At 38.4% G+C, this 27,706-nt stretch overlaps 1 protein-coding gene and 2 long non-coding RNA genes across 6 annotated transcripts in view; 1 reads left to right on the top strand and 2 right to left on the bottom strand.

The window, feature by feature from the left end:
- Nucleotides 1–27,706, bottom strand: part of LOC6041861 (PDF receptor) — a 93,934-nt gene that overhangs the window by 8,279 nt on the left and 57,949 nt on the right. For 2 of the 4 annotated variants that reach the window (XM_038266181.1, XM_038266180.1), the window contains exons 2-8: nt 24,465–24,697; nt 23,922–24,029; nt 11,506–11,669; nt 11,306–11,409; nt 11,091–11,250; nt 10,040–10,260; nt 9,824–9,874 (exon numbers count right to left, since the gene is read on the bottom strand). In XM_038266181.1, coding sequence (XP_038122109.1) covers nt 9,824–9,874; nt 10,040–10,260; nt 11,091–11,250; nt 11,306–11,409; nt 11,506–11,669; nt 23,922–24,029; nt 24,465–24,570 — 914 coding nt within the window. In that variant the 5' untranslated portion in view covers nt 24,571–24,697. The remainder of the gene's footprint in view (nt 1–9,823; nt 9,875–10,039; nt 10,261–11,090; nt 11,251–11,305; nt 11,410–11,505; nt 11,670–23,921; nt 24,030–24,464; nt 24,698–27,706) is intronic. The other 2 variants (XM_038266182.1, XM_038266183.1) reach the window with 2 other exon arrangements.
- LOC6050809 lies at nt 4,180–5,646 on the bottom strand. The gene is made up of 3 exons (XR_005278977.1): nt 5,222–5,646; nt 4,917–5,153; nt 4,180–4,858 (listed from the first exon to the last, which is right to left on the bottom strand). It is a non-coding gene; the product is annotated as an uncharacterized LOC6050809 (long non-coding RNA).
- LOC119770750 lies at nt 18,844–26,700 on the top strand. The gene is made up of 3 exons (XR_005278978.1): nt 18,844–18,877; nt 18,979–19,153; nt 26,406–26,700. It is a non-coding gene; the product is annotated as an uncharacterized LOC119770750 (long non-coding RNA).

The following is a 27,706-nucleotide window of genomic DNA, read 5'->3' as shown; positions in this document are numbered from 1 at the left end:
AAAGAAGTTTTTCAAAACCTTTGTTTCCTTATAATATTTGGAAAGTACAAAATAAGGCTTAGGGTTCGTTTTAACGCTCATTTTATAAAAATGCTATTTTTCCTAGATCAGTAGTGTCCCTACCAATGACTTGCACCTATTATAAAGTATGATTTATCTTTTGATTATTTTTGTAGAGAGCTTTAACAAATTTTGTTCAGGTGGGGCAAGTGTACCATATGGATTTTTAGTATGGAAAAAAAGTTGAATTGCTGCAGCAACATATTTTGTTGTGAAAAAAATACATGAAAGTTCTTAAAAACTGATAAACAGTTGTTAAAAAAATTGTCCTTACACGATATAATAGTATCATGAAAATTTACTATTTATCATTTAAGTAAATTTTTTTTCGTAAAAACGGTCCAATTTTTAGTAAAATATTTTTTTAATCTAAAAATGGAAGAAACGTTTCAAATACAACCTCATCTGATGTATCTAAGTGATAACAGTTCAATTGTTAGTAAATTAGCATGTTGTTTCATGCATTGTTCCTCTTGCCCCAACGTGTTGTTCGTCTTGCCCCACTAGTTGAGTAGAACGTACGAATGATCAAAAATTTTAAAATCAATTTTTTTCATTAAAAAACAGATTTTTTTAAAAAACTTGTTCTATCAAAGACTCAGATGAATAAGATGATTCTAAAAAATCAGACAGATTTTTAAACGTTTTTATTTGGTTATAACGAGTATTTCCTTAGCTTGTTACACTTGCCCCACTTTCCCCTATTTGTATGATCATTGTCAAGTTTAATTTCACTCTGATTTACTTCATTTTGGTCCTGCGAGTGTGGATCAATCGGACAGCGCAGGGGACTCGTAATCCAGAGGTAGCTGGTTGGTACTAGCAATAAATAGTTGGTGACACGATGGCCGACATCTACAAAGACAACTTCTTTCTTTTTACTCCATTTCGACCAAAAAACTAAATCTGTCCTTTTAATTTCATTATCCTGCATTTTGAGATTCGGCGGGAATTTTAAATATTATTATACAGTCATCCCACATATTCGGAACACCCACAAATTCGGAACACTTTGATGATAATTTGTCAATAGCATGCCAAAAGTAGCTTTTCTGTCGACCTTACTAGTAAAAGTAGTACTTTTTGAGCAAAAAACTTCATTCCAAGACTATTTTGTGCAGAGCAGCAAAACACTGCCTCCAAATGGCCTGTTTCATAATTGTGGGATGTTATTGTGCCTCCCACAATTGTGGAACACCTGAATTTAACTGATATTTTCACAAAAAAGTTATCAAACCATGTATAAAACATCACTAAGCTTGAGTTTCATTGGTTTCAGTGTGTGAAGTCATTATTTGGTAATAAATATGTACTCCTGGAGAGATCCAAAGTTTGTTTACATTCGTAAGACAAAAGTGTTCCGAATTTGTGGATTTCAAGGGTCAAAGTAATTCTTCAAAAACTTTATATAAAAGTTAAAATTTGCAGATTTTCGATACAGCATTCGAAAGATCGCAAGAAAAGCTTTCAAATGAAGGTAAAAGCGAATGATTTAGTTCAATTATCGATTTGCTATGATTTTTTGAACATTGGCCGATCTGGAAACCGTTCCGAATATGTGGGATGACTGTATCCAATACAAAATTATTAAACCTTTGTAATTATCAGTCGCATTCAAAAAGAAAAATTACAATTCTTTGATTTTTTCATCAAAACATATCCAGGTTTTTAAGCGAAGATGGCGTTTGAATGGTGAACGCCCGAAATGTCAAAATCGCGCAGTAGCACCAACATTAGAAAAAAAATGTGGCTGTCATGCCATGGCACACTTGTTCCGTAATGTTGGTACCACTGCGTGATTTTGACATTTCGGGCGTTCACCATTCAAACGCCATCTGCGCTTAAAAACCTCGATAACAAACAAGCACCGCGTGAAGAAACGTCAAACGGAATCTTTCCGTTTCTGTAACTTTTCAGCTGCGTACCGCTTAAGAAAAATCTTTTCGTGACCCTTTCCTTGACCGTTTCTTGGGCGTTTTTTTATATGGAGTTTTGCGTTCCTTCCGATCTGCATACCAGTCTTAAAAGGGTATCGAAAATGTACTGAATTTGACATACCCTTTTAAAAGGGTGACGCCGGGTGAACTTTAAAAAGGATAAAAAGTATTCTTTTAGAGGATTGAAAGTACCCTTTTGAGGATACTTCTGACTTTGAGTGTAGGATTTGTTTTGGTTTTCCTTTTTTAGTTTTGTGCGCTGCCTACTGCGAACGCGAGTTTGTCGAGCGTTTTGTTGACAGACAAAAAAACTGGGATTTATCACGAGGGGGGCGTCACTCCTGCGTTCACCGAGCGATAAAGCTCCCCTTTCAAACCTTTGCAGCGCTAACATTTGCTTTTCCGCTTTAACTTGCTTTAACTCGCGTTAACCGCGATAACTTGCTTTTTGGCTTATGGCCTATCTACAATCACTTAACTTAGAAAATTTCACTTAGCTTAGGAGTTTGAATCAATGGAAATGAATCTGATCTTCTACAATGAAAAGGAATAAAATTAGAAACTTGACGTATGGTTTGGAAAATTTCAAAATCTACGGTAAGTTGACGTTTCCATATCAAAGGTAAACAAACAACTGCATAGCAACGTATATCAGCCCAGCAAATTTTCTAAGTTGATTGTGGATGACGGCCGTAAGTTGTGTACATTTTCTAAGTTTTACTTTACTTAACTATTCTAAGACTGGTTGCAACGCGGCTCTACTTTGTTCTAGCTGTTTCATTTTTCAAATAGAACTAAAACAGACCACCCGCAACGCGGAGTTGCAGTTTTATTTTTCGAGCAGTATTTTGAAACCGGAATAAAACTGCTCGACGAGTTTGTTTCAAACGTGAGACGATTTGGAACTGGAATAGAACTCAGTTTCAAAAAAAAATCAGATATATAGAGATATCCACGTATTCTTACACACACACACTATGATGCTGTGTTGATAATCAGACGCACACAATTAAAAGCATTTTTTGAAACAACATTTAGAGCAGCGCGTTGCGAGCACCGTGTTCTAGTTTCATTTCCGCCAGTTCTAAAAATTTAAAACTGCTCGCAATTTGAAACAATTATAAAACTTCGCGCTGCAGACAGTCTAAGCTAAGTGATTGTAGATAGGCCATTACCTTTTGTTGCGATCTCGCATCAGACTGCTCGATTTTTTTGACAGCGAGAACTGTCAAAAGCAAATGACAGTTCTCGTTGTCAAACCATTCGAGCAGTTTGTTTTGTTTTCCTTTTGAAAGAAAAGGGACAATTCATCCGCCGGAACTGTTTACCGCGCCTGCCACAGGTGTGTGTTCCGGGAATCGAGACGGCTTCATCACTGGCTCGGTCTTTCGTAGATTTCGTGGTGGAGACAGCCTTCTCAGGTTGGGAATCAGCAAAAAGGATTGACCAGCAACGGCCAAGAAGAGCACGCCCTACATCGACGGGACGCAGTCCGTCTTCAAGTGTGCCACCCGGACGAACCTCCCCAGTGCCGCTGGTCTGAGCAGATGCAAGTTGTAGTAATATCGACGAATCGTGCGCATTTGCTTCCGGAGTTTATCAAGTCGACTTGAGGCGATCAGGCTGAAGGAACCGTGGAGAAGAGTGGTGCCAACCTGGAGGTGGTCAGGAAGATCCTTGAGCTGGCCGTGACAATTAGGGGATTCTAAAATCTGTCGGAGTGCTTATTGGAACTGGCCGGAATCTCGTTCGAGAAAACTCACGATGTTAAAGTGACTAAGTGATCGACAAGGAAAATGCTAAGGAACAGAACGACAATGCCAAGGCCTCCATCAAGATACTCCAAGAGTCAAGATTGCGGAAGTTGAGGAAGCGAAGAAAACGGTAGGTTAAATATATCCAACATCTTAATTAGCTGCTAAGTTTCTGTTTTTTCTTCTTTCTAATCACTCCAGTGCATAGAGGAAGTCACGAACGGCTTCGATGCTATCGGTGCCAGGTACGGCTGGTTCTGCAGCCAACAGTGGATCGTCGTCTAGTTAGGAAAACAGCTCCTAAAACCAGGAGATGACAAAACGCCGCTTCGCAAGAAAAAGAAGAAGTAAGACTCAACACTTCTGTGTAGTAACTAATAAATTTTAGTGGGTTGCGTTTTTAATAAATAAATCTTCCGCTGAAGGAATCTAAACTAAACAAAACGTTTTTTTATAATTTTATCACTGATTTTATTCGATGAGAAAACGGGCGAGATCGGGGCCGTAGTTGATCAGAAGCGGCGGATTCAGGTGAAATCGTCAACGGAAGTTTGTTCTACGGCAGCCAGAAAAGTTTTCCGCACATGCCGCGGGTGGGGCATTTTCTTGTGCTTGATGCAACCGGTGGTAAAAAGTAATTTCGATGCGCGAGACCAGTGCTTGGGAACGTCCAGCTTGCTGAACGAAGCACTTAAGCCGTTGAACTTTCTCGGAGTACTGGAAGCTGGTTGAGTGCGTCCAGCACTCGATCTGTGATCGATGGTCTGTGATCGTGATGTATCATTGTCGATGCTTGACGTAGCCACGCTTGTAGACCAAGTTGCAAATCGACTTGAACCAGAGGAAAGTGAAGTACGGATCGGTGATACGCCGATTCTTAGTGGCCATGTTAAGCTTGAGGATGGTGGTTATTGATCTGGCGCAGACGGAACCGAAGTATCAGTTTGCAGACTTTAGAACTCCGGTGCCGGCCAACCGTTACTATTGGTGGTGTCCCCGCTGTGGTACAGATTCAACAGAGACCTCCATTGAAAGCAACCGCGTGACTATTTGTATCCGCGAGGAGCAGAAGAAACTCGAAACTCTGCGCACGGCGTTACTGTTAGTCTGCAAAAGAACCCCAATTAAACTACTAAAATCTCCAGGTAGATCCAGACCAACTTACGTAGGCACTCAGCTGCTCGTACGGGCCGTGAAAAAGATGCAGACTTTGCCGTCACCATCGCTGGCACGAGGTTGCTCGTGTCGGGAGAAATCTAAATTACACGCACAACTGGAGACCATGTAGCCGGTGAAGGATAATTGCGCTGACATTCACTTGTTCAAGCTCCGGCTGTCCAGGATGTCCAGGTCCTGCCATCGCTGCAGCGTCTTTCAATGGGCATGTAGATTAGACGTGCACCTGCAAAAAAAAAAAAAAAAATCATAAACATAAAAAGTCCTGCAAAACCCCACCTCCAACATTCTTACTCTTCGTTCAGCTAAGCGTTACAAACGGTATCGTACTCTTCGTTGTCGGCGATCGTCGTCGGCAGCTAGAGCAGAGCTCGACCGAACGCTTCTATGGCCATCGATTCCTTACCGGACGTTTCCGCGGGCAGCAAACAAAGGGTGTCGTGCAGCGAACGATCCGATTCGTCGATGATCAGCTGGGTTGCCCAACGGATGACGACGGTACAGGCCTCTCCGAGGGGAACTCCGCTGAAGCACAACAGCGTGTCCTCGCCGATTATGACCAGCTCGATCAGATCGCAACGACCAAGCCGAACCAGGTCCGGTTTGTCACCTTTTTCTTCATTTTCTCCTTCTCGACGACCTTCAGCTCGACAATTCTCGCCATCGAGTCCATTTTGATGATCGAACCAAAAACCTTGATCTTGTCCGTGGCCATCTGCGTGTTGGCGATCAAGATCTTTGCGTTCTCGATGCGCTTCGGCTTGTGCACACCGGGCTTCTTGTCCAGCAGGAAATCCAGGAACGAACCCTCCAAACAACCGCCGTCCAGGCAATGTTCATTAAATCCTCTCGGAACTTTTCCGCAACCTTTGAATTGTTCTGAGCCACGGCAATCAGTGCCGAACGTGCCGCCTGCATGGCCTCGATCAACTCTAACACCAGCACCGTCACGGAAGTCGTTCCATCGCCAACCTCGTTGTCCTGGAAGCGACTCGTGTCAATCTTCGCCCCGTCATTGGTGACCTCAACCTGCCCGGCTCTGGCCGTGCGCAACCAGAATCTTGTCCATTCCCTTCGGACCGAGTGTGCTCTTGACCAGATCGCCGATCACGAAGGCCCCCAGTGGTCAGTGGTCAGCGGAGCGTCGGCACTGGAATGGCCCCAGTCTAGGCTTATCTACATCCAAGCGCGTCTGCCTACAAAAACAATACAAATCACAACTAAAATTTCTTAATCACACTACTAAAAAAAACATTACCCGAAAACTTTGTTCCTCCATGAGTTTGCGCCAGGATTTTCCGCCAAAGTCCGTTTTAACCACTTGATGTTAGAGCCGCCGATCACACCCACGGAAAAGTTAACTTTTCCGGTCGTCAAAACGTTCGCCGTGCTCTGTGGACGGTGGAGCCGGCGATCACAAGGGAGCAAACTTTTCCGGACGTCGACAAAAAATTGCAAAGTTTGCTTTGTTTTTTTTTTCATTCTGTCAAAACTGCTTAACAAAAAACCAAAACAAATACCGAGTTGCCAAACTTGACCAAAAACTGCTCGACGGCAAGGTTGCAAGAAAGATTTCCCTGGTTCAAAAGTCGAGCAGACGCTGGTCGCTTTAACTCGCTTTAACGCGCGTTAACTTGCGATAACTTGCTTTAGGGTGGCGTTATATGAAAACTCGGCACGATGAGTAGCGTTGATGCTTTTCGAGCTCGTTTTTGTGCGTTTTAGTGTGTTATCGCGGAGTGACGTCCCCCTCGATTTATCACGTGAAACTGAAAAATCGATTCCGGATAGTGTGGGGTCTCAATGAAGCACCCGATTCGAGTGGTAGAAATGACAGTTCTCCCATAAGGAAAACATTGTAGAAAAAAAGCAAAAACTGCTCGAATGGAAATGCTCCATAGAGTTATCTACGTGCGCATGTATTGCGTGTACGTACACGAAAAAGATTGAGGTTAAATTTTGTACCGTCCAGCAAAACAAATGGCGTGCTAGTGTGCGTGAGAGCGGGCTTAGATAACTCTATTCCAGGGAAAATCAAGGCGTTGCTGTCCAAGGAAAAGCAAAAACAAGTGCCTACTCCTGCGGTATCTTACGTTTTCACACATCACCAAGGTTGAAAAAATCCCTTCGAGCGAATAACGATTGCCTGAAGAAAGGCCTTCTGAGTATGCTTTGATCGTTTCTTTCCCGACTGACACTTGTTCGCTGGCTGTGGCATAGACGAATACAAATTTGAATGATTGGGTTTAGTCGTCAACTTGCTGCGATCTGATTATAAATTTACCCATTTAACACCAGCAGTCATGGGTTGTTACAATCATCGTCTGCACTCTTGATGAATGACAGCTAGTCGTGGCAATTGGAGAATAAAGATTATTCTCAGCAGTCTTATGGCCTATCTACAATCACTTAGCTTAGAACATCTAAGTAAAGTAGTTACTCAGGAAAGTCTGCAACTTACGTTCGTCATCCACAATCAACTTAGAAAACTTGCTGGGCTGATATACGTTGCTATGCAGTTGTTTGTTTACCTTTGATATGGAAACGTCAACTTACCGTAGATTTTGAAATTTTCCAAACCAAACGTCAGTTTCTAATTTGATTACTTTTCCATTGTAGAAACTCAGATTCATTTCCATTGATTCAAATTCCTAAGCTAAGTGAAATTTTCTAAGCTAAGTGATTGTAGATAGGCCATTATTCGTAAGGTGTAAAGCTATGAACAAGATTGTCCGTTCGACGCAGTGGTGAACGCAGAACGCTGTGCCAGTTCGATTTTTCCATCAACTGTCAGTCGAACAATCTACAGGGGTTGCTTTGTTCAATGGTTGATGACTGGCAGGCTATGATGACAGGCGCAAAATTTTGCGATTGCGTCCAGGCCTGACGGACAATCTTGTTCTTACCTTAACAGGCAGCGATTAATCGCCAAATTAATCATAGTCGTCAGATTTTCAACACTGCACATCACAGAGTTGTGAAATTAATTTTCGACTTTTTTTGGCAAGTTGTTTGGCTTGAGTAAGCGGTTTTTTTGTTTATCCTTGAATTCTACAGGTGCTTATTGAAATAGGTCATCGACAAGATTAATCATTAGTTGGATGGTCGGGTAAATCGTCGACGAAAGTTCCTACCAGAGTTTGCAGTTATGAACTTCTTACGACCAACTTCGCGAGAAGTGGTCCGGCCGTCTCCGTGCCAGTTCCTGTTTCGGTTCGAGACGTGCCTTCTGGTATTACAAGTTGAGTCGATTGGCCTGAATGGAGCAAAAACGCATGCACTACGCTTCCGTTTGACCCGCAGCTCGACAGCTGACAGTTTGGGGTAAGTTTATCAGGCTTCCATTAGCACATTTTTAACCTTTGGATTTGTTTTTTTAGAACCTCCGGAGACAGACAAAGCAACGAGAGGTTGAAGCGGAGCCAGCAGCGAACGATACTGCCATTCACAGTTCGTGGAAACGACTGATCGCTCATACGCTCATCTGGATATAAGTTGGCAGCATGGCCACCACGATAATCCTACCAGGTTGAACTACGGTCAGCAGATGACGTTTCGATTTAAACCGTAAGTTGAAGAAGTAGGTGAAATGTTCATGTGTTTGCAGGGTAAGGATTCTTTCCTATTTCCATTCAATTTGCTGTTTTTCACTATTCAAACAAATTATTTTTCGAAACTTTTAATGAAGCCTGCTTGCTTACTTCTCCCTGAGCTTTTTATTACGCGATTTTAGTTGAAAACACCTTTTTGCTGTAATTGGACGTCAAAGTAGTGATAGGCCAACCTGCCTGATGGAATTACATGGTGTTCCCCTGTTTGTTATTTATAAATACTCTGATAATAGATATGCGAAAAGCTTGATTTGAGGGGCAAAAGAAGCTTTTATACATTTTATCCCGTTGGATTTAGATTTTGGCGTGTTTCTCAAAAGCTTTAACTTGTGTTGTTGACAAGCACTTAGCTCGCTTTTGTTTTGGATTGTGTTTAAAATAATCCAATACAATACTATAACCTTGTGTTTCTATGATGCAAACGTGCAATTACAAATCGGAATGCTTTTGAAAATTACAACAAATCCTAGATTCAACGGGGTAAAAAAAATTCACCTTGGGTAAATTAACGTATTTACATGTTTTCAAAGGGCTGTTTGTTCGACACATTTACATCGGATGACATTTAATTTTACAATAAATTAAATGTTATTTCGCATCATTAATGACGTGCACTTTTGGTACATCATAAATGATGTAAATTTACCCGATTTTTTTCTGTGTATAGGGGTATGCCATTTTTGCCTGTTACCGACAATCATCGACATTACCGACGGCTGATTGATTGTATTGCGAAAAATAAAATCTCAACAGAACGAGGATTGAACCATCAACTTCTAGGTTACTGATCCGACACGTTACCACCGCGCCATGGAAGCTTAATGAATTGTGAGGGACAGAGCGCGAACATATTGTTCCCTTTGGAGTGTTGCTCGGGAACGCGCCAGCATTATATGTGTTGGTGAGAACTGCAGATCGCTGACATGTTTACACGCGGGCAAAATTGAGCTATGAGCTTGCTGCAAAAACTGTTATAAAATTTAAAATTTTCTGTAGCAAATCCACTGTTGCCATATATTTCCTTTGGGTGTATAAACATATGACACACAATAGCTTAAGCTAGATTTTTTTTGAAAAGGTCCTATAATTTATAGGACCTTTTCAAAAAAAAACTATAGAAATATAAATAAAAAAAATTGAAAATATACAAATAAACTCGGGAAATTTACAAATTTCCCGGGAAAAGAGAAATATATTTATGACGATCAAAATGTGCTGAATGAGGAATATTTTGCTGGATGGGTTAATTATTTTTTCTTCTAATATACAAAAAAACTTTACTTACGATGGTGATGTAATAAATAAACCTTTTGCTAATGAGGTAGATGGATTGAAACTAGGCAAGCATTTGAATGAAAATGAAACCAGCAAGCAGATTTTGATAGGCCCTCATGATAATTATTTGGACACCAACGAACAATGACGTCAATGAAAAAGAAAAAGAACATGACATGATGATGGTAATGTTTTGGTTAAGCTTTGTGGTTTGCAGTGTACTCACTTTTGCTGCCCAATATAATGTGCAGTGGTTATTGCCCAAATGGCAGCTAGAGCCACCGGGCCTCCCCATCCGACAAATGCATACAGCGCGTGTGGAAAACGCCCCTGAAAAACGGTCACCGTCACAACGTTGTGTAAGTATAAGCCTTCTATAAACATCCACATGAACATTGAAGTTCTGGCGTATTCCAACAGGATATAAGATGCCTCGCAGAGGTAAGGCTGAAATATATGCAATGTTAGAACAAAACAGAAACGAAGTATTAACATTAAACAGATGCGGTGGAACGGTTCTAGAAAATATCATGTAGGAGATCAGAAAGAATGAGAGAGACAGAATTTGCATTTTAAATATTTTGATTCTTTGTATTGTACAAATAAAGTTAAAAAAGACAAGTATATTTGATTTGCCACGTTGCAACTGCCTTTGATCCAAAAGTTCATAAATAAAACGTGTATTTAATTTTAGGATTTCAGACATGCCAAGCACAATGCTTCATACAAAAAAAAATATGGTTCGTGGACAATCGCACTACCCCCGAACAATTCTCATAATCATAAATTGCTGTTATTGGAATTGAGAACCACAAAGAAATCTGTCCATGCTTTTAATGCAAAAACAATCAATCGTGTTTATTTCAGATTGAAAAAAAAAACATTAAAAAGCTTTGTCACAAAAGCATAAATCTGCACTTTTTTATGACGTATAAATAATAACATTAAGTAATGTATCCCGCTAACTCCAATTGACGCTCACTTTATTTTAAGAGGGATATACTGAATGGTTAGTATCCATTGGTTACATTTGATGTTTTAGACGCTACCAAAAAATGTCTAGAAATGACGTATTCAAAGCCCGAAACCGCGATAACGAGGTCTTGCTCAACTCTGTGCTGGATGATGCAAAACATATCCACACTGACTGGCTTATCCTTCGTTAGTTTAATAATGCCAAAAGCCAATTGTGTGGTGTGCATGGCGGTATTACAGGGATATAACCAGGACAGAGCGCACCATGCGTGACGCATTGGCAGGGATTTGGTTTCTCTTACCGTGTTATCTATTCCATGTCGCGAACTGTCCGTGCCGTATCGTTTCCCGCCATTTCGTATGATTACTTGGTCGATGTACAAAGTTAGTCTTATTATCACTTGTATTACCATAGCTACGAATAGGTTCTTATGAATACGCGTCCTATTATTGTGTAGACTTCTGAAAACAAAACGTTAGCCATTCTCTTGACTTAGTTTTGACAAGATCAACATACCGAAATCTACAGAATATAACTAATGATATAATTAACGCCGCTAGTGAAAGACTGAATCCAACGATCTCGAGGGTTCGAGTTCGTTCCGCAATATCGATTTTAATCTGAAATTTAATTTTATTTCAATCAGGATACAAACAAAATAGATAGAGTTAAATTCCTAATATAAAAAGAGAGAAAAAACATTTGTCACCACTCACATCGGCTTCACCGTTGCTTCCGCCGGCGTATAGCTTCCGGAACAGTTGTATAACCTCTGGACTATAGCAGGGTGTATAATTGGTCCACCCCAGCATGTTTGGCGATGCGTCCTTTCCACGGCCTTCCCATCGTCCTTCGGCGCTGCATCTGCGTTCGGCATACTCTGAAATGTAACCAAAATATTTCTTGACTGATGCGTTCCTAACATTTTATGTTGATTAAAAGATATAAAAAAAACCGGCGCCTTACTTTTCAAACGTTTTATGGGACCTAGATTTGGACGCCTCAAAATCTTCACTGAGCAAAACTCCCACAGCGCATCGAAGTGTTTCGCACATGATCTAGCCCTGCTGTACAGAGCACTCAAATATCAATCGCAAAACACTTGAAATTTCGGTGATTGGCCATGAAATAATTCCAATAGCCAAACACTTGAATTTTAAATGGTGTTGAAAAAATGCAGGGGCAGAATAGACCACCCTTGGTATTGGGCTTTAGAATGGATTTAGATCAACTGTAGAAAAAATAACATCACCACACCAAAAACGACGTTTGAATTCAATGTATTTTTCGAATCATGAGCAAAAATGTAAATTGATTGACAAAACCACGCAAATGTTGTTTATTTCGAGGTTCTTAAATAAGCTTTCTGAAAAGTTAGATTGTTTGAAAAAGTTTGTTCAATGTTTAGAATGCTACCAGGAGCTATTACGATGGTATGCAAACAACAACGGAACCTTTAAATCATTTAGAGGCTTGGTGGTGGAAGTGCTAAATTAAAATCCAGGAGCAGAATGGACCACCCTTTTCCTGCCTTATAAAAACAACCAAAAGTTATGAAATTTGAGCTAAATTGATTATTTCACTCCTGGTAGCTTCACAAATCACGTTTAATGCAACATTAGATGATTTTTTAGTTGTTTTGATTCTTATTTGTAAAAACAGTGTCTTAATACAACATATTAATACTATTTAAAAAAATGTTTGTTTTGGTGACTTTTTTTTTATAAAAGTGGTATAAGGTCCCTAAAGCCATTTCTTACCTCCCTTCAATGTTGTATTAGAAAAAAAGGATTGTTTTCTAAGGTGGCCCATTCTGCCCCGCACCCTGGAAAAGCAGTCGAAAAAACTTTTTTTTAAAGTGGCTCAAAAATAGTTTTAAACAAAATTTAAATTTGTATGTTTTACTATGGTTTTTGACACATTTTACTTAGGCGGGCCATTCTACCCCCCCCCCCTGCCCCTACAGGTTCTCGCTTGCTAGTCGTGTACGCTACCACTGCGCCGGCTGGCTAGTTAAAACGGGAGAGTTTTTTGTGATACTCGTCCAAGCCTCGCTTTTAGCCTTCGATAAAAGTCGCGGTAAAATCATTCAGTGAAAAGATTAAGATCAATTTCAAATGTTTTCCTCATCACTTTGAACAGATCAAGACAGTGGTGCAAATTCATGAGCAAAACACTTGAAAAGCTTGGGCCACCCGAATGAAAATAATGTGTCAAAAAATACCAAAAAGTCAATCGCCCACACACTTGCATTTGATAGTGGTTTGGATTGATGTTGAAACACAAACCAATTAGATCTATGATGTGATTACGAAAAAAGTGTGCCATGGCATGACAGCCACATTTTTTTTTTTCTAATGTTGATGCTACTGAGCGATTCTGACATTTCGGACGTTCACACTTCGAACGCCATCTTCGCTTAAAAACCTGGATAGCAGGGAGACGACTCCCACACTTGGAAAGACTTAACGGCCTAACATCTAAGACCGGGACCGACGTTTTACTTCCCCATCTGATGGAAGGCTGGAGCAGATGGGAATCGAATCCATGATCATGACTGCGAAGAGTCAACTCGAGGGGATGCATGAAATTTAGAGTCCCCAGAAACACGTGCACTTTGACTTTTTCAAAAATGTTTGGACAGGGCCGAATGGTTTTTCTCCTAACTTTGTATGGAAAATTAGGGCGGTTCGTCGCTCTTGCATGCAACCGATAAATTTACTGCAATATGTGGGAGTAGCGAATAGCATTAACTCTCTATACAAACTTTGAAGAAAAACCATTGAGAAATTCTCTACCAAAACCGGAAATGGATTTTATTTGTATTTTTTTGAATTGGCTCAAACTTTGTGGGGGCCTTCTCTATCAACAAATAAGCTATTTTGTGTCATTGGTCCCCTCATACAAGTCTCCATACAATGCTGGCAGCTGGCCATACAAAAATTGTACGTACATATTCAAACAGCTGTAACTTTTTAGTGAATTTTCTGATCAATTTGGTATCTTCGGCAAAGTTGTAGGTGTAGTTGAGGACTATTGAGAAGAAAAGGTACATGAAAAAAAATTGCAGATTTTTTAATCAACATTTTTTTCACAAAAACTCAATTTCCCAAAATACATATTTTTTGATTTTCGAGATTTTTTTGATATGTTTTAGGGGACAAAAACCCGCAACTTTTGAGCCATAGAGATACACGGTCAAAAAATCTGCCGCCGAGTTATGATTTTTGAAAAAAGTGATTTTTGAAAAAAATTTCATGCACAAACAAATTTGACCTCAATTTTTTAATGTAAAATTGAATTTCCAATCGAAAAGTACTTCATAGATTTTTTGATAAAGGCTCTGTTTTCAAGATATAGCTACCAAAAGTTTGATTTTGGCGAAATATTTCGCAGTTTATCGATTTTTAAAAGTAGTGATCATAAGTGACTATTTCTAAAAAAAAAATTTTCTGAAAAGTTCAGAAAATTTGGCAGTGCGTGGCCGAATGGTTACGCTGTCCGCTTTGTAAGCGGATGATTCTGGGTTCGATTCCCATCTGCTGCAACCTTCCATCGGATGAGGAAGTAAAATGTCGGTCCCGGCCTTGGTTGTTAGGCCGTTAAGTCATTCCAGGTGTAGGAGTTGTCTCCATGCCATAAGTACAAACACCAAACCAAGCCTACTCCGGTGGAATCGCTGGCGGCGGTTGGACTCGCAATCCAAAGGTCGTCAATTCAAACACTGGGGTGGAAGGTTCCTTGGAGTAAAAAGAGGTTTGGGTGTTCTCCCCATTCAAGCCTTCGGACTCCTAGGTTCGAGCAGAAACTTGCAATAGAGACCACAAAAGACCCGGGGGTCGTTAATGTGGATGGTTTGATTTTTTTTTGAGAAAATTTGCTATGAAATTGTCTAAGAGAAATTGAAGATTGGCCCTATGGTTGCTGAGATCCAGCCGCTTTAAGAAAAAGAATCACGAAAAATTGATGTTTTCTAAGTCTCACCTAAATAACCCACCATTTCTAATGTCAATATCCCAGCAACAAATGGTCCGATTTTCATATTAAAACATGAAACAATCGTAAAATTTTCCGAGCTCTTCGAAAAAAGTATTTTTTTATATTTTTAAATCAAGACAAACAATTTAAAAGGGCCAAACATTGAATAGTATGCCCATTTAAAATGTTATTCTCGATTTAAAAATTTTCAAAATTTTTTTTTTTTAAAAGATCGGAAAATTTTACGATTGACTCATGTTTTAACATTGAAAATCGGACCATTAGTTGCTGAGATATCGACATTAGAAAATTGTGGGTTGTTTTGGTGAGACTTAAAAAACATCAATTTTCGTGTTTCTTTTTCTTAAAGCGGCTGGATCTCAGCAACCATAGGTCCAATCATCAATGTCTCTTAGACAATTTCATAACAAATTTTCTGAACTTTTCAAAAAAAAAATATTTTTAGAAATGGTCACTTAAGGTAAGAACAAGATTGTCCGTCAGGCCTGAACGCAAACGCAAAATTTTGCGCCTGTCATCATAGCCTGCCAGTCATCGACCATTGAACAAAGCAACCCCTGCAGATTGTTCGACTGACAGTTGATGCAAAAATCGAACTGGCACAGCGTTCTGCGTTCACCACTGCGTCGAACGGACTATCTTGTTCTTACCTTTACGGTCACTATTTTTAAAAATCGGAAAACTGCAAATATTACGCTAAAATCAAACTTTCGGTGGCTATATCTTGAAAACGGAGCCCTTTATCAAAAAATGTGTTAAGCACTTTTCGAGTGGAAATTCAATTTTACATTAAAAAATTGAGCATGACCATGAGCATGAGAGATCACCCATGGTTGCCCCTCCGTTGCTGAACAGAACCGTAATATCCTTTCAGTACTACTGATTATATGCTTCGACGATCTAGTGGTGTTTCCCTTATCAACAGCATGTATGAATGCGCTGAAAAGATAAAACACCATGATTGCTAAAGCTAGATCAGTTGCGAATAGGTAACAGTCATTGGCCACCAACGGCGCCCGCCATGTCAGTTTGTAGATCTCGATTTTAAGGGACGGGAATGTTAGTAAGCGCAGGTTGCTACTAGGGCAGCTGATTTACTCTGTGCTTACACCCCACAAGCGCCAGGAACCTGAAAATTTGTTAGTAGGATAGGGTGTTTGGTCAGGATTCATCATAGAAGATGATGATGCGTCCCAAAATCATAGTGTTTGTTGAAAGGTATTATGTTTTAATCTCAAGGCAAGCAATCGGATGCTGCGGATGAGTCATTTCCCGTTTATCCGCTGTTAACTTTAAATTGAAATGGATTTATCTTAGACAGCCGGCTGTGGAAAGATAGAACCAAAATTATTTGTAATTAAATGACGAAGGATTTAACAGTCTGACTTTTTAATTGAGATGTTTTTACGAGTTTTACATGATTCATGTTTAGTGGGGTACTGATTAACGAAGCAAACGACGAGTTACGATGTTTATCGAGCTGAAATGGTATGATAAGGTTTTGTTGTTATTGCACACCGACGACGAACGCGAAAAAACCCTGCGACCCGATCGAAAGGCATCGTAAATCAGACTGGCTCAATTATCATCGATGACAACCAGAGCCAGCCGCACCTTTACACACATACACGCACGCGAAAAAAAACGAAAAACACACCGACGATGAACGCGAAAAAAAAACACGACCCGACGGAAAGGCATCGCAAATCAAACTGAGGAAATGGAGAGAAAGAAAATAACATAAAAAATAAAACCTAATCACATAAAACCTACTCACATAAAACCAATCACCTTATGCACAAAAATAGCAACACAAAAGAGACGAAAATTATCACGAAAAAACAGGACTGCACTTCTTATTCAATTTTACATTAAAAAATTGAGGTCAAATTTGTTTTTGCATGAAATTTAGATTTTTTTCCAAAAATCACTATTTTTTCAAAAAAATCATAACCGGCGACAGATTTTTTGACCATGTTTCTCTAAGGCTCAAAAGTTGCGGGTTTTGTCCCCTTGAACATATCAAAAAATCTCGAAAATCAAAAAATACGTATTTTGAGAAATTGAGTTTTTGTAAAAAAAATGTTGATTTAAAAATCTGCATTTTTTTTCCGTGTACCAGGGTTGTTAAAATGTCAAAATATCAGCTCTCAGCAACTACAAATATATACAACTGCTTTTCTCTCCTCTTTGAAACTCTCAGCGCCGAACATAGCCGAACACGTTTTCGTGTTTACCCACTCGCGATTGACATTTTCCTTTTCTCTCTCATTCCCGCTTCCACGATTATCCTACCGCAACAGCGTTTAACCACAAAAGCCGCCACAAAACCAATTTCGCAAACGCAGTTTAACGGGACGTCATGCGTGGTCGGCTATTAATCGCCATCTCGCGTTCTCTCATTGCAGTTTTCGGAGAGATTGAGAGACTCAGCGGTGAGAGCGCATAGTCGAGGAAAAGCGGAGGAGTGATAGAGAGAGAATGACATCGCTGGGAATCACAAGACACAAGAAGAGATCTCACAAGCTATAGTGACGGCCGCTATACTCTCGGAAATTTAATGTGCAGAGATAATCTATTGATAGCATTTCTATCACTCATTTGCAACACTGCCGTGTACCTATTTTCTCAATAGTCCTCAACAATACCTACAACTTTGCCGAAGACACCAAGTAGATCAGAAAATTCACTCAAAAGTTACAGCTGTTTGAATATTTACATACCATTTTTGTATGGACAGCAGCCAAAATTGTATGGAGTAGAGGTGGGCAAAAAAAGAGCGAGCCGCTCAAAGAGCCGGTTCACTGAAAAGAGCGAACGAACCATGGCTCACAAAAAAAGAACCGCGGTTCTTTTTTAATCTCCGGTCTTATGAAAGAACCATTTCAAGATGGCATGAATTTTGATATAAATATAATGTATTGAATTTAAAAAAAAAATAAAATATAAAATTTCTTTTTGAGAATTGGAAATGCAATTTCAAAAATGTCAATGCTTATAAAAATTAAACCCAAAAGTCAATGATTTGTTAAAATCTTACCAAAAATGTACTGAATACTGAATATTTTATCGATTCAATCATAATGTAGAGAAAGTTCACAAAAAATTTTCTCCAAATAAAATATTAGCATTATTTTAATTCATGTAGAAATTAATACAATTTTAAAATTAATTTTTCCGGCATCCTAGATTTAAGTTTGGATGCCATTCTATTACTCGAATGTTTAGGTTCGAGTAGAAATCTTGACATGATGACCACCAAGACCTATGGTTTTTAAGGGCATCTTCTCGTTTTCAGTTTAATTTTTTTTATCAAATAATTTATAAAAGTCCGTTGTGAAATAACTTATAAAATCACACGATTTTTAAAAAAAACCTTTTCATCCAAATTTTGAAAAAGAGCGAAAGAGCCGTTCAAAAGAGCGGCGCTTTTTAATGAGCGAACGAAAATGAGCGGCTCCTAAAAAAGATCGATTTTGCCCACCTCTAGTATGGAGACTTGTATGGGTGAACCAATGACACAAAATAGCTTATTTGTTCATAGTGAAGGCCCCCACAAAGTTTGAGACAAATCAAAAAATACAAAAAATAAAAATGGTTGAAATCGGCCGATTTCGTAGAGAGTTGCTCCATTCGGCCCTGTCTCAATATTTTTGAAAAATTTGAAGTGCACGTGATTCTGGGGACCCTAAACTGTTTATAAAAAAGCCATTGAAAATCGCTATTTTCAGAGCGAAATCCTTTCCAAGTAACCATCCAGTGTTAATATAAATCATAAATTAGCTGTTCATCAGCATTCACCAGCTAGTTAGTCATAAAACAGCTAAGATCAGAACAAATCAGCTCTAAAACAATTGCTTTAGGCTTGGCTGAAATGCAGCTGAATTAATGCTGCTCCTAGCATGGTGGATTTTTTCCCATTATCTGGCAACACAGTAGGGGTGTGAAAGAGAGAGAATGAAGCAAACGAAAATAAACATATTTCTTACTCGCTCATCCCTTCAACTAGAACAACCATAACAAACCTGCGGAGAAAATTTCCGCTGTCAGTTGGTGGCTGAGATTCACTGTGATTTCATGCTTTAGCAGGTGCTGTCGATTTTTCAGTCCTTATCGAAATTTTTCCTAAGAGCTGAATAAACAAAACAAAATAACAAATGTAAGTTGGCCTAATGGTAGACATTTTTCAGGCCTCTTCGGTGCCTAAAGAATCTTCAGAATTCGCCGTGGGCAGGGTTGCGAATGAGCGAGCGAGCCAGAATCCGTGCTCGCTCATTCATGAGCATGAGGACTTAACAGGTAGCTCGTGCTCGCTCATGCTCAACGCATGCGCTCGCGCTCAATGAGCGCTCATCAGCAATACAGGTAAATTTTAGTATTGTTTATAAATCTGGCACAGGCCAATTGGATTGCCACTTTTGAAGATAATTTCATCGCGAAAAAGGGACATGAACTCATCAAAATTGCATTGGTAATTTTATTTTGGTTAACCGCGGTAAATTAATCAAATTATTCGTTGGCGTCGAACTGTCAAAAATTGATCGCGGTGGATTGCGGGGGATACTTTTCTACCCCAGTTTTTTGTGTGATCAATGTGGTAATGGTAAATTTATGAAACTTTTATGTTGTCAGCCTATATATTTTTTCAGAGTTTGATAATTTAGAAAACTAGTTTTGATTAATTTCCCGATAAATGAAAAATGGCTGACACGCAAGTAAAGTGTCTTAATTTGCTAAGAATCCCAGACACTCTTTTTAGCTTATTTCACTTTCAAATTTAGAGTAAACTGTCAAGGAACGGAATTTTCAGGTCTTAAATAAGCTGTAAATAGGATGGTAATCGATTTTTTTTATATTAAAACATGTTTTTACTTGTGAGCACGCTCATTTCTCATTTATTTATTTGGATCGACTCCAGCATATAAATAAGATAATTGATGTGAAAATTATCTAAGATAGATATGACATTTATTATGCAAAATTATTTACAAATAATTGACTAAACAAGTTGAGGTGCCCAGGAATTAAAACATGACTAAACGTATTACCAAGAAAACATATTTGTGTTCCTTAAAAGATACTTTTCAGCTTTATTAAATAGTTCACTTTCACGTGTCACTCTATTATTAACTTTTTTTTAATTAATCGAATTATTACTACACAGTAAAAAAGTGTACATTTGGAAGTAGTTTTGTAAGGTTGAATATTACCTCTTGAAAGTTATAATTTTACTTCGATTTAGACTGAAAAAGTTGCATTACACCAGAAAAGTGGCAAAATTACACATTTTCAGAAGTAAAATTACGCATTTTTCTAGCATTAAATACGTACTTCCCAGATGTAATATTTCTATGGTTTTTTTTTACTGTCAAAACAAGTTTCAAAACAAAAAAAATATGACAAATAACTTCATCCAATATTATTAAGATTAGCCTATTCAAGCCGCCATTAAAAAAACAACCTCGAAGCTCTCCTGAAAAAAAAGTTATTATCGTTTACCCGTTACAGGTAAAAAAATTCCGCTCATTTTGCTCAATGAGCAAAAATGAGCGCGAGCGCGAGCAATGAGCATTTTCGCTCATAAAATAAATGAGTAAACACGAGCACGAGCAAACGTGAGCTAGCTCGCGTCGCGCTCCTCCTCACGAATGAGTGAAGTGAGTGAAAAATGCTCGCTCATGAGCGGATGAGCGCTCAAAATCGCAACACTGGCCGTGGGTACTGTGGTACTGGTCATAAAGGAGGAACCTGTCCCAGCAGAGTCTGACGAAGCATATACCACAAAGTTATTTTAGGTATCATGCAAAGTACAAGGTACAACTCCAAATTGGGCGAATGGATAAAGGCGCAGCAAATTCAACACATCGGCGGCAAACTCAAGCATCAAGGCATCACATCTCCAACATCTATCTTTCACGCCAAAAAATCGGCTCCTCCTCACACGGACAGCTTAGTCGGTAACGTGGTAGTAAACAAACCTAAAATAGATTAGAAGAGGGGAGGGAAAATAGAGAGAGAGAGAGCCACATTTTTGCTTCTCTCAAGTTTTTTGACATTTTGTGCAGGGTTGGATCAACAACAGTAGAGGCTAGCTGGAAATCAGAAATATAAAGTCCAAAACCGATCGCAAATCAGCTATAAAAGAGCTTTTAGTGCAGATTTCTAAACTTGCTAGCAATAATCCGCAGCTGGTAAAGCGCTTGTAGTGCTAAACACTGACTTGTTTTAGTGCTGTTTGGTTACTTGGGTTAGGATAATTACAATTACAATTTAGATTTCTCAATTTTTTAAAATTATGATTCAAGAGCACATAATATTTACTGTTCACTAACTAATGTTACCTTCTACTAGTGGCAAATTTTCCAAAGAATCCGAAAATGCATTCCGTTTTTCGATTCAAAATCCTGTTCAATGAGAAAATCATGACACTTTCAGAAGATTAAAATAATGCTATTATCAACATTTTCTTAACTATAGTTAACTTACTTTTTAAACTATTCAAAATTATATGAAAAGTTCTTCTTGAGGTACTTTGAGCACTTCTCGACCACGGTCAGTATGATTCCATACCTTCCGTACGTATTTAATTTGAACTTTTCATTTTGCAGAACAATCTCAAACTTATCAAATTCACCCCGGCTATCAAAGTCACCCCGTTTTGCGGTACTTGTTAAAAAGGTTCAACATGTGCCTTTTCACCTCACTCGTAGAAAAGTGCAATTCCACCTCAATAGTAATAAAAATGCATAATTTGAAGCTCAATTTTTCATGAGCTGTCAATAACGCCAAAACAAGCAAGAATCTCGATTTCTATCCAAATCCGACCACCCCCTCCTTTTAAAACACCTTTATTTTCAAACTGCGATATCTCTGGAACCACAAGTCATAGAAAGTTGATCCAGGTAAATTACCTTAAAATATGTAAACTTTACCTAAAACATGCTCGCGTGTCTGCACTTCCAGATATTGCCATTACAGAGACAAATGTCTCAAGCCAACCCTTGATTTCCCTTGATGAAGCAGAATGCGGTCATTTTTCTCTGCATCGGCTATATGATATTGCTCTGCTACGAACTAACAAGGGCACTCACTATGAAATTTTTTGAAGGTAATATTTAAACTCCTTCAAAACCTTCAAAATTATAAATCTCATTTACCAAATCAAAAAAGGGCAGGACCTCGTAGCGCGGTGGTTAGTTGCTTCGGCTGCCGATCCCTCAGTTGCTATGGGGCGCGGGTTCGATTCCCGCCTTATGCTCCTGGCCTTCTATCGGATAGAGAAGTAAAACGTCGGCCCATTTGCGTAAAAGAGGTTTTGAGCGACTCACCACACATAACCTTCGAACGCCTAGAAATGAGCAGAAACTTACAATAGAGACCACAAAAGACCCCGGGGGTCGTTAATGTGAATTGCTTTGCTTTATACCAATTCAAAATACCTATGTAAAATGTTATCTTCAATTCTGGAGTTTTTTAAAACAGTTTTTCAGTTTTTGCTTTTTGGGTGTTTTTAATACCCTTTCTCAAGGCGGTTTCAAAAACACCCAAAACGCAAAAACTGGAAATTTGGTTTATTGGACCTTTTAAAAAAAACTCCAGAAATAAAACATGAACTCAGCACCAAGCGACAAGTTTTCTTTTGCGCAACACACGCACACCCAGGTTCAGGTGCTGAATAGTGGTTCGCAAAACGGCCTCAATTTTGAACTGTCAAAGTGGAACCAATTTACTGTTCGCCAAAAGTAGAGAGTATTGTTATCGATCATTAAAAATTGTGGCTTTGAGGACCTGAAGCTGAAGTCAAGAAATCTTAAGAAAGTTGAGAGCGAGATCTTCATTTTTTTAAATTATGAATGGAAGTTGTTTATGGAGTCGTTGCGGTTGTATTCAACTAGAAACTGTTTTAACTGTTTGATTCCGTTTGAAAATGTGCTGGTTTAGTGAAAATCTTCTATGTTTGTTGGATCAGCTTCAGTCAGGGAATTTATCTGCGACATCGCAGAATGACACTCTCGACACTTCTAACCGCATGAAAACATAGACAATTTTCAGCGAAAATGTAAAAACTAGACAAAATAAAACACATACCACTGAATAAAAAACAGCTAATTTACCAGTAAGAAATAAGTCATACTTTGAACAGCCTTGAACTTTGTAGCTGTAAACAAAGTGGGATCATTCGAAAATCACGTTACGCATTCTCTCTTTTCATCACCCAGCGCTGAACATATTTGTTTTTTGTTTGAAAATTTACTTACTAATCGATTTTACGCCCGATTTCCTTCAAAATGAGTCAATGATTAACCTTCTATAGAATACGATAGAATAGTATGCGATGTGTGGTTCCACAGAAATCGTAGTTTTCTAACAATGGTTTTTCGAGAAAAATGTGAAACTTTGATAGTATGTTTTGAAAGTATCAACAGTTCCAGCATACTGTAACTAAATTTGATGAAGATATTGAAAAGGTTTAAGACGGACAACAAAGGAACTACGGTTGACGTGTCACTGAAATGGTTGAAAGTTTCTCTCACGTTGCGATTTTTTCATTATTCCCATCTTTTTCTGGGCTTTCTTAAGTCTAGTTGCTGCGGGCAGATCACATCTTGACTTATTGGTTTTAAAGAGCATTTTGCTGCGAATACTGAGCACAGGGAGTAATTTCTCGTTTAATTTGCGTGCCCCCTTCCTGTTTTATGTTTTTGTTGGTGGTTTATTTCGTCATCTTCCTCAAAAATGCTTCGAAAAGTATGGGGATCTCCCTTTTACGTAAAAACTTCAGAATATAAAGTTTAACTAGTAACCGGTATAAATACACTTTTTGTATGTATTTTTATCAATTTGGTGGAATCATTTAAAAATACATTGGATATTTTTTTAAATTATAGGCAATAGTAAAAAAAACATTTTTCAACATTTTTTTTATAAAACAAATCGGGGCTCGATATTCGGTCGAGGAAAACAAAAAAAGGCCTGTATAGAAATTGAAAATTTGGATCGTTTAATTCCAGTACCTTGTCTAAACATTAAAAAAAATACACCAATGTATTCCTACTTGTTTGGTAAAACAAATCAGAAAGAGACTCACCATTGTGGGATTTTTCTTTATTGGATATTTGATCCTAATACTTACTTGATGTGTCAATGCCGTGGCCAGGAGGGCAGCGCTGCCGGATCACCGAACCAGCTGGAGCAGGAGGCCAGCAGAGTATTGTGTCCCATGTCCAGTTGCAGTAAGGAACTGTTAAAACGAACGGAAAGAAATGAAATGTCTTATGAGATAATCAACAACGGGAGTCATACTGGCATTTTCTGCGACTCCTCCCACCTTCATCTGTTATAAACGTTGGATCAGGTGAAATTATAAATACAATTGAAGCATGCGGTAAAGGAGACTTATTTATGTAACCAAGATAGGATGTGGTTATGAAACATGCTGAGTTACGCAACGATAACGCCGTGCAACAATTGCGATACCGTTGTGAGATGTAACAAAACTTTGCCGCCAGAAAAAAAACTCATGAAACAAACTCTATCCTTTATGAGCAAAATTTGGTTTCTGAACTAAGAAAAAAAACAAGAACCTTTGATAATAAGACAAACTTTTTTTTATTTAATAGCGATTTCGATGTGAAGTGAAATTAATGCAGTTTGATATATTTTTTTCCATGATTACCTGTGTTTGGTATGACAAACTCCTCATATTTGTACGCACAAGAGTCAAGTGATGTATTTAAAAATAATTGCGATACATCAGTGGATGGATTGGGTGTTGAAACCATGTCGAATCATTACTTCAGGTTGAGTTTATCGGCCGTCGAGGTAGTCTACTAATTTGAGCGCATTTTCTGCATAATTTAATTGCTAAGAGTTAATTGTTGGTGTTTGTTTATCGTTGTTAATTGGTGCCTGAAAAATGAGAGGAAATTAAAAAGGTTCTTAATAGTGTAACGATTTGTCTTCTTTTTGTATCTAAGAAATTCGTGTATCATCCTAAAGGCTACCAGGGCACTAGAACATTGTTTGATTGAACATCAGGGTGACAATAAAAAAAATCGACATTAGGGTTACCCTCTGATTCGACTCCTTAGGCAAAAATAAATATCTGTGCCAATTTTGAGCCAAATCGGTTAAGGTTTAGGGGTCGCTTTTTATTGTTGAAGTTTATTTAGGCAAAATCGCAAAAATGTATGGGGAAAGACATCGTATGTGATTCTTGTAGGAATTTCCTACAACTTTGTAAAAGAATGGAAAATGATCCGAGTTGATACTGATTCCTGGTGATTTTTTAGTAAAAGATATTTTCTTATATACTTCCTATGTACCCTTATATTCTGTCAGGTACAAAAATTACAAAAAAGGGGATAAATCAGCTTTTTTTTAAACTAAAACTGCGATAACTTTAAGATTTCAGCGATGATCTGTACATGTTTGAGTACCAAAATTTTCGTAATTAAAAGACGCAACTACGGAATTCTATGATTACGTCTACAGCAGTTTCTTATGAAAGTAAAAGAAAAAAAAATATAAAAGTGCTTCGATTTGGCTCAAAATTTGAGTGGGGGTTCTTTGGTCGAAATAATTGGACCTGTATTTTTTGTTTGGCCATTAGGGTGACTTACACCATGTTGGTCCGATAAATGGCCATTTTCGTCAATTTTCACAACAAAATCTAACATTTGAAAAAGTCATATGATAACTTAATATGCCGTTTAGACAGCGCGCAAAAACGGGAAAGCGAGGAAATCAGCAAAAAATCAACTTTATCCACTAAAACTGTGATAACTAGATGTTTGGGTACCAAAAGTGTTTATATCAATTACAAAAATTATGTGCCAAATCAAAGCACTCTTATTTTTGTTTTCTTTAACTTTCATATGGAACTGCTGTTTACTTTTGTATAACCGAATCTTTTCAAATTGTTTTTTTATTTTATTTTACAAAATCATAAAAAAAATTTGTTATATTCGTTTGTTTGCAACTCAAGACTTAGATTTGTATTGCACGTTGCCGCCAAACGAACGATACTGACAACAAAGTCGAGGCAATTAAACAGACCAAAGTGCTTTTCCAGCAGCTTGAAAGTTTGCAAATAAATGAACTCGCGAAATCATACCCTTATCCCGCTTTGGCTTGACAGAACTGATACACAACCGCCTGATTTTAAAGATTTTTTACAGAACTGTTTTCACGTAAATAAGGCACGTGAATAAAAGTCACACAAGTTATTAAATTTCCTCAAACCGAAGCCATGGAACTGTTTTCCATTTTTTTTATTACGGGCTCAAACTTAAAGTATCTATAGCAGCATAAAAAGTGCTAAAAGCTAACCTCAAAAGTAATTCATCTGCCACTTTGTCTTAAATTGTGCCTGCCACAGAACAGTAAGGAACAGCGTTATGCTCTGAACCTTCTCACTGTCGGGGCTAACAACTGTTCATGATACTTGAAACAATACTTCAAAAGCCCTGAATTTGCTATTTTTCTGTCACCATGCTTCATTTTCATTATCCTCTTTAAAATGCTTGTCTTTCTTTTCATTGCGCTTCATTTTCTTTGCATATCATCCTCATAACTGGCGATGGTCTCGTCTGCTGGCAACTTGTGGGTGGTGAAGCAAGCAGCAGCCGTAATGGTTCCGAACAAAGGGTCCTCCACAACGCACGATGCAAGAATACAGCGCACGCTATTGAATGTTGCCCATACCGCCGGCCGCGGCCATGATCTAGAGAGTATCTCATCCCCGGAAAAGCAGAAGAAACGGTAAACTGTTGACCACGAGCAGTCAACTAGACAAAAAAAACATTTCTAAAATTTAGTGTACAACCTAAAAATATTACATACATCTAAAAAATCATGATATTGAGTGATATAATAAGTAACTTAAATACAACAAGTAACTTACAAAACAACTTCACGAATTATGCAAGAATATTGAGAGGACCATCCATAAACCACATGGACACCTTTGGGTTTGGGTTTTGGGGTTTTAGCGATTGTCCACGCTCCATACAAAAATGATTTTATTTTTTATGGAAATTGTCCACGATGGGGGGGAGGGGGGTTTCCAAACAAAATGTCCACGTGATTTGTGGATAGTCTACTACTTTTCGAAGTGCCAATATTTCAAAAGTTTTTCTTTTGACATTTGAGACTGGCATTTGCAAAAGCTTTACATTTACTTTCTCTTAAATACTGAGTAGAAATTCGTGCAGTTTTATTTATTGGTGCGTCTCTAAAGATATAATATTTATTTTCGAGCTTTAAATAATTCTTGATTATTTTTTCAAAACAACAAATGCGCTAAGGGTGGATGGGACTTTTTGAAAAGGTAAGCAAAAATTATGGTGGTCATCATAATTCCAACCTATAACAGGACCCTTGAATCAGCTACCCACAACAAAACGAGACACATCACACAATGTGACCACATCATACCACTGAAACCAAGGTTTTAAATGTATTATCCCCTGGTTATGACTGCCTAAAGCAATGCTGTTCTGAAGTTTAAATTGATTTAACTACTCATCAGTTCAACCGTAGCGGAAAAAGGTAAAACGGATCAGCCTCGTTTCCCATCTCCTATTGTTTGTGCAAATATCCGGACAGAATGAAATATTACCGCCCTCAAAAACATATTGTATAGGAAATCAAAGCAAAACTGTTTCCACAAATTCAAGTAATAAAGTTTTTCAAAACCTTTCATGTTGTTGCACCTAGGACTCTGGGCGAATAAGGCTATTGACATGTGTTACCCTTCAATCATCGCAATTTTGGTTTATAAATTACATTAATTTTCCAACAAAATTCCTCGCTTTGACCGAAGCCAAGTCCAGATCGAAACATACAGAAACAGAAACATTAGGATTTTTTTGAAATTAAATATGTCTTTATTGAACTTTCTTATAATAATTACAT

Source organism: Culex quinquefasciatus, chromosome 3, assembly GCF_015732765.1.
Source record: "Culex quinquefasciatus strain JHB chromosome 3, VPISU_Cqui_1.0_pri_paternal, whole genome shotgun sequence".
Lineage (NCBI taxonomy): Eukaryota > Metazoa > Arthropoda > Insecta > Diptera > Culicidae > Culex > Culex quinquefasciatus.
This window is presented reverse-complemented; position numbering and strand designations above follow the sequence as displayed.